Source organism: Talpa occidentalis, unplaced genomic scaffold, assembly GCF_014898055.3.
Source record: "Talpa occidentalis isolate TD23 unplaced genomic scaffold, MPIMG_talOcc4v2.1 talOcc4.8, whole genome shotgun sequence".
NCBI lineage: Eukaryota > Metazoa > Chordata > Mammalia > Eulipotyphla > Talpidae > Talpa > Talpa occidentalis.
In genome coordinates this window covers 60,314,275-60,326,758 of record NW_023605194.1, presented here as the reverse complement: position 1 = coordinate 60,326,758, position 12,484 = coordinate 60,314,275, and the positions used below count along the sequence as shown (strand labels likewise).

Sequence of the window (12,484 nt, the reverse complement as noted above, 5' to 3'; positions counted from 1 at the left end):
GACACTGCACCCAAAAAAATCCGAGTACACATTTTTCTCAAGTGTGCATGGATCATTCTCCAGAATTGATCACATTCTGGGCCACAAGACAAACAACAACAGATACATGAAGATCAAAATCATTCGAACTATCTCTTGTCCAATCATAAAAGCATCAAGCTAGAAATAAATCATGAAAAGAAAACAAGGAACCCTCCCACTTCCTGGAGATTGAAATCCACACTACTGGAAGACCACTGGACTAATGAGAGGATCAAAGAAGAAATTAAAAAAACACTTTGAGTTGAATGGCAAGGAGGAAACCACTTTCTAGAATGTATGGAATGCAGCAAAAGCAGTATAGACTGCATTTATAGGCAGTTTTTGGTGTGTTAGACAATATACCTGCAAAATGAGTAGAGTTGGTGGTAGAGATTGAATGCTTTGACCAAAGTAAAAGGAGGACTGACCACAGGCCAAATGGTGAAGGAAAGAGCAATTTTCACCTCAATTTTCTCTTTGGTTACCTTTTCACCTTTCCAGTATATTCTCTAGCATATTCTCATGCTTAGAATTCCCTGCAAACTGCAATAGAGATTCTCTGTTCCAGTAGTGGGCAAAGCAGAGTCTTGAACTGCTAGAAATGAAAGGCTCCATAGGACTCAGTTTTAGCTTTTAAAATTAAAGAATCTGGAGGCTGCAACTCGGGGAGGTTATAGTTATTAAAGTAACTATTTTCAGAGTAGAAATTTCTGTTTATTGAATGGTTACTGTGGGTCAAGAACTTGTTGTCAGGAGTCTACATCATTTTCTTACTAAAATCTCATAAAACTTCTATAAAGGTAGGCACTGGTCTTGGCACCATCATACAGACTTGAAAACTGAGAGTGATTGCTAAGAACCTGCCTTTGGCTATGTGACGAGGTTTGGCTTTGGCTGCGGCACTACAGTCTTCCACTGGTAGCAATGAAGCAATAGCAAAGATGCCTCTTTCCTTCCTTGCAATTCTTGATGTCTTGCTGGAAACATGGGTTTGGGGATAAGACAATAGGGCATCTAACTCCAGCTAGACTGTGGCTGAACAGATAACAGGTTCTGAGTTGAAGCATCTGGTTTGGGTACCAGATTCGTTATATGCTTGAAATGTTTGTAAGTCACTTCTCTGGGTTTCAGCTTTCTTATATGTAAAATGGAGGCGATTGGACTAGTAGGTAAGCTCTAGGTTATTTTTGAGGTCCAAAATTCTCTAATATGAGAAGAAATTAGTTATTAATATCTTGTCTAGTTACTTTCTGATGACTAATACCTTGTGACACTGATATTTGCTGCCTTGGCCACTCCTGATTGTTGTCCCTGGTAGAAATGAACACACAAGTAACATACATGTAAGATATCTAAATATGTAAATAAAACCAATGCTGTATGCCAGTCATTGTTCTGAATTTTAATATGTTTAAGTATATTTATTGTTCAAAACAACCTCAGTTAAGTAGTGTATTGTTATTACCTCCATTTTACATATGAGAAAGCTTGAGTGAAATAGCCTAAGACATTAATTTAGCAAGTAAGAGGTAATGTTGGGGGGAAAGGATGTCCTGAACAAACTCCACAAATAGATTATATGGACCCCACTGCTGCCCCAGTCCAAAGAGATCCAAGGCACAAGGACTACAAATCCCAAAATGTCACCAAAGGGAGGATTGCTGGGAACTGAGGGTGGAGTTAAGCTGCCAGGTTTGGTGTATAACTGGGCATGTGGGCCTTGGGGGGGTCCTTGTTTTTTTGCTGGCTTTCAGTGTGCTATTGGGGTTCCAGCTTAGTGGAACTTGTAGGATGCATTCACCAATTTATCTCTTTCTCCCTGAGCTATTCCTTTCTTCATTTCCCCCTTTTTGTAAACGAACCCTTTATTAACCTTTCTGTGTGTGCCTGCAGTTGAATCTCATTGTAAATCCCATTTAAGTGCATGGGTGAGGACCCACAGTCAGGCCAACCCATTTCACACCGAAGTTGCCTTGTAACAGTAAGTCAGATTTCAAACCCAGAGTGTTTGTTTTTGATACCTGCCCTTCTAGTCTGTATATCATTCTGCATGTGCACCTGCACATATGTGTGTGTGTGTGTGTGTGTGTACATACATCCTTACCTGTATGAGGAAAGAATGACAGAAACAAATCCACAGGAAATGGGATGAGTAGGCCGTGCTCCTGTAACTGGCAGCTGATTTGTTCAGCTGGAGCAGAAGTGCAGGGTGAGTGAATGAGGGTAATGATTTGACATGAAATGGCTTGTGATGAAAAGCTAAAGGACATTTTATGGAGGACTTGATCATACAAAACATCTTCAATCTAAGAAAAAACTCTCCTCAGAATCATGATATGAAACAAGCTCCTGAGACATTTCTTATTTCATACATACTAAATATAAGAAACTACAAAGATTTTTCATCAGGAACCTGAACCTATGTGTTCAAATTGATGTGGACAAATAACTGGGCTGAAATGTTGTTTCTTATATGTCTTATTCTGTTTTTAAATTCAGGTTTCCCAAGCACCCAGAACCCTCCAACCACCAAGGGCTCCACAGCACCTCAAAGCTCAGTGCACCCCATAACCACAAGCACCCAGAATCCTCCAACCACCAAGGGCTCCACACCTACAGAGCCTCCTCTATTTCAGAATTTCAGTGGCTACCATATTGGAGTTGGGCGAGCTGACTGCACAGGACAAGTAGCGGATATCAATTTGGTAGGTGAAGCATGGATCCCTCAAAAAGACTGAAATTTATTGTTATCCTGCACTTATTCCGGATTATTACATCATCATCTTCTAGATGTCTAATACTATGAATATTGAACTAGAAGGAAGATAGAAACTTATATTGAACCATAACTCTTATTAAGATAGTGACTGTTTTATGAAGTGGTAGGGTGGGCAAGCTCAAATACTACAGGGAATAAGCAGGTACCATAAATGACTCAGGCAGGTCAGTGTAAGAAGATCAGTAGCTCATGAATACTCAGTGTGGGGGGCAGTAGGGAGTGGTGGGGATTATGTTGCAACTACAAAATGCATGGCTGTAATTGTTTGCTGCCTTGTAAGATTGTGGACTTAGGGTTGCTCTCCCTTAGTATTTTTTCAAGTGAAGCCAGAGAACTTTTGGATTGAAGATCTGAGAATTTACATCTCTCAAGTGGAAAATGTAGCAACTCTAGTTAAAACTGGAAACCCAGTATGGGCCAACACTGTATGAGTCAAGTAAAACACTTCTATGTGTTGGGCGTGGCCTGTAGACTGCCAATCTATTAGCTATAAGAAGCATGCAACTTCTTGGCTCTGATTGCGGAAATACAGGTATCCTTTACTTTCTAAAAGTTTACATTATGCCACTTTGCATTTACAAAAGGACTACATTATGACTACCTGCTTTCACTGAGGGAAATCAGAAGAGGATTTATGCTTTTATGACAAAACAAGAAAAGCAAAAATAGTGTTCAGTACTTGTTTGCAGCAGCTATTATACAAGGCAGGGTGGCACAGTCAGGCATCTTCCTTAGGAACTACTTTCTTAAGCTGTGTATTTATCATAAACTTCCTGATGTTACTATATATTGGTGTTAGTTTAAGTTTTATGTATTATTTCACATGATCTTGGTTGGTTATTTTTTTGGTCCTGGGAATGTTCAGAAATTTTTCTCTTTAAGTTAGTGGCAATTGCATCTTTGCTTTATGCCATTTTGGCTTCTGCTAGGTTTCATAGGACACGCTACTTTTGGTTGACGGGGAAAACCTGTGTCTATTTACACCAGTCCTTCCTGAGTAAAGCAGAGCATGGAGATTGTTTGATGGGATTCTCTCCTTCATACCAAATAATCTTCAGATTCCAGGATTTATTCCCTCCGGTCTGCTCTGAAAAATGACTCTGGAATGTGAATCCTAAATGAACACTCACAGGAGACTTAGAGTAAGCAGTAAAGAAAGCATCCTGAAGACCTGGGTATAGTGTTCAAGGTGGATTTTATGATGTGATGAAAGAAGGGGTTTGGGGTAGATGTATTTGATCTCACTTGGCTTAGGGTGGGACCATATGGTAAAAGCCAGGATTAGGTATTCTCAGTAAAGATTACTTCATCATAAAGCAACCATTTTTTCCCCCAGAAAAAGAAATCACTCATCAAACAGTTGAGTTGAGGGAGCCTTCAATCTTCAGGACATTCCTGGGCAATATGGGATGGTGGGAGGGGAATTATTTCCTTGTGTATTACCTTAGACAGGTGGGAGAAAAGCTTCTCTTTCAAAGAACAGAAAAACCCTGAAAGATCTCCATGGTGGTAAAGAAATTCCTAAACCACACCAGCTCCTTTTTTGCAGGTTGGCCATTAATACAGCTTCTGTATTTTTCTCCACAAATGAGTAAAGCCTCTTTTATGATGTGGACCTTGTTTTTGAAAACACATGTGCTATCTTATTTGTCTTCCCTAAGTGGGCTATTCTTGTCAGGGTGTGCCTGGTTTCTGGTAGCAGGAAACTGTGACAGAGTGGCTCTGATTCTCTTTTCCTCTTTAGATGGGTTATAGCAAATATGGTCAGAATGCAAGGGGCATCCTCACAAGATTATACAGTCGTGCTTTCATCATGGCGGAACCTGATGGGTCAAATCGAACGGTGTTTGTCAGCGTTGACATAGGCATGATATCTCAGCGACTCAGGCTAGAGGTAAGTGAAGTGAGAAAGCAAAGACACGATTTATAAGAAAAGTCTGTGGATGAATGTGACAACAACGAAGCCCTCCTGGTTTTCTCATCCAGTAAGTTTCTCCTGCCCTCAACTTTATAAACTCTTGACAATCCAGCACATAATTATATGAGGTATAATTACCTTTTCATTCTATGTCCTCTTGATTAAATTTTGCTTTTAATTCACTGATGGGCTGATGACTCAGCCACTTTATTCATGCTAATGTTTTTTGAATGCTTATTATATTCCAGGTGACCTTCTGTTCTCTTATTTAATACTTGTTAGAAGTCTGAGAGTGCCAATTAATCACTAACTCCCCTTCTTTTTTTTTAAGATTTATTTTTTTATTTATACAAGAACCAGGGTACAGGCCATATGCGCGGGGGGGGTGAGAGGATTCACCAGAGACAGAGCGGGGAACAGAACAGGCAGACTGAAGAAATACACTGCTGAGGGGAGCAGCTGGTGAGACAGGAGAGGTCTGCTGCGCCATGTGGGACCCTTGCCTGGCCGGCCGGGATTGAACCAGAGCTCTAGAGGCTGCGGGCAGCTTCACAGCACTGCGCTCAACTGCCTGCGCCACCAGGGGACGCCCTGAACCCCCCTTCTTTAGATAATTGTCTTCTGCTCTGTGAACAGGCCTGTGAGAAGGGGTGATGAGAAGACTTAAAAACATTTCTCTGAGGTCACTTCCTGTGGGGAATAGAATGGAAGCCTCTGCCATCTATGGAAACACAAGGAGCTGAAAATTAAGCATTTTCCCTATCTACACTTACCACATAACTAAAATGGGTCTGTTATTATCCCCATGTTATGGATAAAGGTGCATAACTTTCCCAAAGTCAGTTAGTAAGTTACAAGCTGAGTTCTAAACACACACTTCTGATCCCTAAGACACATTCTTAAAAGAGGCATCATTCTTTTATCTTGCATCGACCACCTGCTTTTTATAAGACTCTGCTAGTCACTTCTGGGAACACATAACTAAATGAATCATAGTCCATGTCCCTCTTGAGCTTACTGCTTAGTTGGGGAGAAGGAGAAAGGACTGTAGCAGAAATAGGCACATAACCAAAATTCATTGGCGTAAAATGCAATGATATATAATATTAGTTATCTCTTCCTACTGATACAAATAGCTCTTACACATAGAGGCTTAAAACAACAAGCATTCATTATCTCAGGCATTCTGTGTGTCAGAAATTCAGGACAGGCTTAATGAGGTGGATTTGGCTTAGGGTGTCATGAAATCAAGATGTTGGCAAAGGCTGCAGGGATCTGAAGGCTTGACTGGGACTGAAAAACCCTTTTTCATGAAGATTCACTTGTGGCCATTGGCGAAGACCTCAGTTACCCAATCTGTGTTCCCATGACATAATAGCTGGTTTCCTTCGGAATGAGTAACTCAAGAGAAAGAAATGGGAAGAAGCCATAGTGCCTTTTATAACCTAACCTCAGAAGTTACACACCATCATTCTCACCTTGTTCTATTCATTAGGAGAAATTCACTAAGTCCAGCTTACCCTCAACTGTAGGAAAGTTAAACTGCACATGAAGGCAGGAATAGCAAAAAATTTGTGGACAAATGGTATTTTAAAACCATCACTGGTGATTCAGGAAATGGAAATTAGGGGCAACATTTCAAAGTGGAAGTGACACTGGAATGGACAGAATTTTACTTTGTGCTTTTTTCCAATTGATGTGATACAACATTATACCATAATAGAAGTTTCAGGTGTGCATCATTAAAAATCAACATGTGTATATACATTAAGTTTGCCATTAAAAATCCAATTGTCTGTTTAACCATACAATTGTCCTCTTTCACCTGATTTGCCCACTATCCTTCCCCCTTCTAAATGGGCAGCTTTTTAAATGGTTAATCTGGGGAGGGAGCGAGAGCATATGGAGGGGCAGCATGAACACAAGGAGGAATGTGGACTCTTCTTCCAAGGGACAGAGCTTAGTTCTTCCAGGGTGTATGTAGGCATGTAGTTGGAGATACAGCTAAGAGGTGTATTGGTTATATTTGGAGGGGTCCTGGGATGCAAAATTGATTTTAATTTTGCAGGTGATGAGGATTCTTGAAAACTTTGAGTGGAGAAATGAAGCAAACACAATTTTCCTTTGAATAATTAATCAATGACGCTTTAGGTGTATTGGTATAGACTGGAACTAGAAATGAGGACACAAATTGGCAGATTCTTTACATTAATGTTAAGGCTCTATTGGTGATGGTCCAGTTGAGAAAACAGTATCACAGGAAGCATTTCAAATAGAGAGAATTTAATCAGGGGAGTATGAGGCTTTTGAAGGTTGAAATAATTAGAAAGTCAGGGTTTCAGGAAGAACTTTTAACTTTGCCTGGCAATTTTCCCTATCTCATGTGAGACTGGCACAAATGTTTGAAACCAATGGAGTATAAGAAAAAAATGGTGACAAGAAGTCAAATTAAGTGCTAATGAGATTTGGGGATGAAAAGACATAAAAATAACACTTAACATTGTTTCTGTGATGAGTCAGGCACTGCCCTAAGTGCTTCATTTACACTAATTAATTTATTCCTTCAGGTGCTTCACATATATCAATTAATTTAATCTTCCAAACAACTGTATGAGGGAGGTACTATTATTATGCCACTTGATGATTGGGAAACAGAGTTGCAAATAATAAAATAATTTGTCAGCTAGGAACAGTGGAAGGTGGGATTCAATCTTAGGCATCTTGTGTGTACACAGTCCCACTGCACGCGACTGTTTTTCTAAGGAATCCAAAATAGTTCTGTTTGGGAAATGATGGGGTCTTTAGCCCAGTAGGAGAATCAGAAGGTAGGCTTGCAGGGCGGAGTGTGGAGAGGAGAGGGATTTCATGTGTTAGTTTGTAGATGCTGCCAAGTCAATAGTAGGCACCATTGAACCATCTCTTCTTCATTTTTACTTCCCTATGCAATCTGAGGCCCAGTAGGAAGCTTGTAAATGACCTCTCTTAATTAAGTTAAGTCATGGGAAGATGTGAAAAATAAAAGTATCTAAGCAATTGCCTTTAACCTTATTTATAAGACCTGTTTTTAGGCAGGGTCTCACTCTCAGCTTCAAGATTGATGGCATTCCCAGCGTGGAATGGTTAAGGAAGTTCTCTAAGCAGTGAGGCAGGGCAGGAAAATAGAATGACCTACCAACCCTTTGTCATGTTCTCAGGAGTGTCAGTAATAGGAAATGGAATGGTGACTGAAGGCTAGGAAGTGAGCTGCAGACATTAACGTAACTTTGCTCTGTGTTAAAATACCACTTCTTTATAAAATAGGAAACATGCTGTTTATAATGATTATTTGCAGACACTGTTACTAAATGATTTAGTGTTTTATTTCCTTTTCTTTTCCCACAAGTCCTATGTGTCTGACTTTATATTGGTAGGGTTTCCCTTTCCATAAGGCCCTCCGCACAGAATTGGTAGGGTTTCCTTAGGTCATAGAAATTGGCTTCCCTCAGAGATTGTAGTTTAGGATAAGGCATTTGTGAGCTGTTTATACTCTTTCTTTTATTTTGAAATTAAAAATTTATAATTTTTAGTTTTTTAGATCTTGATTCTTGAATAAACCTGAAGAAATACACTGGATTCCAAAATCCTAACGTTATCCTTCTTTAAGAATAAAAATTGGGAGTAGGCCTAGGGGAATTTTAAAGTTGACCAGCAGTTCTGTCCTTTCTTGTTCCTTCCTTCTTTCCCTTTTTCCTCTCTTTTCCCTCTCTTCCCTTCTTCCCTCCCTTCCTAGCAAATATTTGTAAGCACACTGGGCCTCCCTTTCCATACAGAGTTTTACCCCGGAGTATTTACTTCAGTTGTTAAGAAGTGCTTAAACTATTTAGTGAAAGTGTTCAATTGTTATTTTGGTTTTAGCCTGGGTGGGGGTGGTGGTGACTGGTGTTTTGAATATTCTAGTCTCACTGCAATTAGTAGCCTCTTCTGAGGAGATAAAGGTGATCTCATCTGGTTCTCCCTGCTGGTCCTCCCATGGGCTCCAACTGTTCTGTATTGGGAGCTTCAGACTCAAGTTCGTAATCGTTGCTCTATGCCCCTCTCCTATAATTCCCCAAAAGTGTGCCCTCTGTTTTGGGCACCAACTCTGTACATCCCTTTATAGAGGGCAGTGCTGGATCTCAAGTCCCCAACGAAGCTATACACTTCTGAATCAACACCTGTAGGAATGCTCCAGATAGCAGTTGCCCCTCTCTCTGTGGGTTGTGCTGCCCTGGTTGGACTGTAAACACAGTTCAGTTGAAGTTTCTCCTATTCTTTCATTGAGCCCTTGCTCCAAATATATTGGACTTGTCTTTTTATCTTTCAGTGGTTACTGACTTTGTTCTCCTAAAATTTATTTGTGAGTGTGTGGAGGAGGCAAGCCCAGTGTCTTCACTCTGCCATCTTGTTGGACTCCTGTGAAAACTTATTGAAATGGAATGTGGGCTACTTGGTCAGGGGGATGTAGTCTGGCTGTATCATATTTCCTTTCCTTATTTACCTGGTATTTCAGGGTTGCTAATGAGGATGTGTGGTGTCTTAGCAATAGATGTTTGGGCCATGAAGAGGTTATTGAGGCAAGATGATCTGTAAGATCCTTTTCCTGATTCAGTAACCACATGACTAGAATGAGGGTGGTGTAGTTCTTCACCTAAAATAGAAGAGGTTGAATGGATGTCTTTATGTCTTTTAAGTATGTAGCACGTAGGTTGCTGTGACTCCCTATCTACCTGTGATAGATGGAAATTGGCTTGTACCCACTCACAAGTGTCAGTTGTTAAGTATTCAGGAATTTTACAAGCTAGTTGTTAAACTTTCGGTAGCTTGAAATTGACAATGGCTAAGGATTGCAAAAATTGGCAATCAATACGAATGAGGGCTTTTTTCCCTTTCCTTCAGGGATATAGTTTACTAGCATGCCACTGCCTATGCCATTCTTGAGGTAGACAGTGTTGTTGATCAAAAAGTAGTCTTTTTTGCTAAGCTCAGATTTGGAATCAGATGTCTTCTCAACACACTACTCTTGACAGAAACCAAAAGTAAACAGGACAAAGTACATAAGATAAGCTCATCCCAGCTATAAATGAGCTTACATCATTTTATTATGTGATAGAACCCTACATTGAAAGTGGTTTCTTTGGTTTTGGTACTTCTGCTGGATCATTTTAAGGATTTTTGACATAAAAAAGTCAAAACATCTTTCACAAAGAAACCACAATAATACCAAACTTAAGATTGCTGCTGATTAAAGCATAATGGGAAATAGGTACTCCTCAAGATCACGAATTTTATCTGTGCTATTTTCTTGAGGTGGATGTGCCACATAATGTCACTAATTATGCATTTTGATGTCCATTGATTGACTTACCCATTAAACATTTACTGAGATTTTTGTATTAACTATCTATTGCTTTGCAAAAAGTCATCCGGAAAACTCAGAGGCTTAAAGTAACAATACTCATGTATTTTTGCTCATGATTTCTGTAGGTTAGGAATGCCTGAGTGGCTAGATTAAGATTTATGCTAGAACAGAAGTCATATCTGATCACTTCTGTATCATAAGGTTGAACTCAGATGTTGGTAGGGAGATGTAGATGTTTGAAGGCGAAGCTGAGGCTAAAGGCTCATTTCCAAGGTTACTAGTGAGTGATAGTCCCTTTCCATAAGACCCTCTGCACAGAATTGGTAGGGTTTCCTTAGGTCATAGAAATTGGCTTCCCCCAGGCCAATAATTTGTCTGGGAATACTGAGTTCTTCATTTTTAAAAGAGAGGCATTAAGGACATCTTTGCATGGTCTGCTCCCTGTGCCCAGGATACTTTTCCCCCAGGCATTGCATGACAAGTTTGAACTTTTTATTTAAACCTCTGATGAAAGGCAACCTCTTTTGAAAAAGCTTTCATCACATCTATCACTTTCTTTTTCTTACACAGCAATGTTTTCCTTCATAGCATTTATCACTACATGATACATTAAGTATTTACTCTTTCTCCTTTATTTGAATAAAAGCTTTTTCAGAATAATAACCTCTATATTCCTAGTGCTTAGAACAGTAACCGGATATTAATAGTATGTGCTGAATGATGAATAGGTACAGGTATTGGTTCTATAATTAGGGAGACTTGGATCTGGATTTTGGCTCTTCTGTCTTGATTAGATCAATGGGCAAAGTATTTACCTTTTTTACATTTCTGTGTTCTCAGCAAAAACACCTACCTTGAGAGGGTTGTTTTAAAGATCTTTTAAATGATAATATGTAATACATACATAGCATTGTGCTTACACATACCAAGAACCTATAAAATGTTAGCTATTGCAATTATTGTTGTTACTATGGTGACACATGGTATGGGTAAGCATAGAGTGAAGGGCACTTCATAAGAGATGTCACTGATTTGGATTAGTGATTAGACACATCAGAGCCTTTGCTCATGCTCCTGTTTGCCTTTTCTTATTTCTGTTTTTTATTCGTTTGTTTCCTAAAGGTCCTGAACAGACTGAAGAGTAAATATGGCTCCCTGTACAGAAGAGACAACGTTATCTTGAGTGGTACTCACACACACTCAGGTCCTGCCGGATATTTCCAGTATACTATCTTTGTATTAGCCAGTGAGGGATTTAGCAATCGAACTTTTCAGTACATGGTCACGGGCATCATGAAGGTAGGCAGATGCGCCACTTGCAGCCATTACTTACTGCTGTTTACAGTGTTCAGGAGTGATTTGATGTGATGTGAAGAGTCCATGGAGGAGCTTAACCTGAGGATAGCTTTAGTATCTGTCTTTCCCTAACTGAACTCCCTTGTAGCTCAGGCTGTGGGATGTTAGGCCTGAGGTACTAATTGATTGGAAGAGGAGAGTTTTATGTCAGTAAGCCTCATGCAGTTGTCTAAAGAGACAAAACATTTTGTATATAACCCTTGTATGTATGAAGTGCCTTGTGATTGGTTTCTTTGTATAAAGTCACACTTAAAGAAATGCATCAATGAATCCAAAGTAATTACAAGTGATTCCAATCTTTCCTTGTATTTCCAAAAAGCATAGAAGGGAAACCATTTTATAAACACACACCCTTACCTCTCAAGTCCTCTATAGCAGCTCGAGACCCACATGGTACTCTCTGCTAATAGCCCAAATCCTCCTCCTAGTCTTGGTTTGGATAGTTTTTAGGCCCTCTCTTTCCTGTCTTCCAGCTTATTATTTTCTTGCATACAACGCTTACTAATATTTTCTTCATTCCTTTGCCTTTTGGGTTAAGTCTCTCTCTCATTTTTTCTCTTCAGAAAGTCAGCCCCTAAATCTGGAAATCTAACTGGCAAAGGCAACAGTTTGTTTACAACAAAGTTTTCATACTTTGGCTAGTTATCTATAAAAGTCTTTATGACATCAACTTTATGGGTTGCAATAAACATTAAAATACCAGAGTAAAATAGACTAGAAAATAGAGTGCATAACACAGTAAGAATATCATTTCTTTTGTGAACTTTGTTTTAAGATATGTATATTGGTGTGTATATTTATGATGAAAAATGCATTTCTTACTGTGGTTCTAAGTCAAAACTGCCTTAGGAGGTGGTGGTATAGGGTGGGTAGGGAGGTTGGGAACACGTACATACTAACAAATCTGATGCCAGCATTGTTGGGGCATGTCTCCCATTTTGGCCATCTGAAATGGCAGAGCATTCCTCGCCCAGCCTGCCTGAGAGAGAAAGGTGCTGATCCATAAAGGTATCTCTCTATGCGCAGCACTTCT

At 39.6% G+C, this 12,484-nt stretch overlaps 1 protein-coding gene across 2 annotated transcripts in view; it reads left to right on the top strand.

Annotated features, from left to right (window-relative positions):
• ASAH2 (N-acylsphingosine amidohydrolase 2) overlaps positions 1-12,484 on the top strand; it is a 94,926-nt gene that overhangs the window by 34,845 nt on the left and 47,597 nt on the right. For both annotated transcript variants that reach the window (XM_037496684.2, XM_054690212.1), the window contains exons 4-6: positions 2,521-2,726; positions 4,545-4,694; positions 11,218-11,394. In XM_037496684.2, coding sequence (XP_037352581.1) covers positions 2,521-2,726; positions 4,545-4,694; positions 11,218-11,394 — 533 coding nt within the window. The remainder of the gene's footprint in view (positions 1-2,520; positions 2,727-4,544; positions 4,695-11,217; positions 11,395-12,484) is intronic.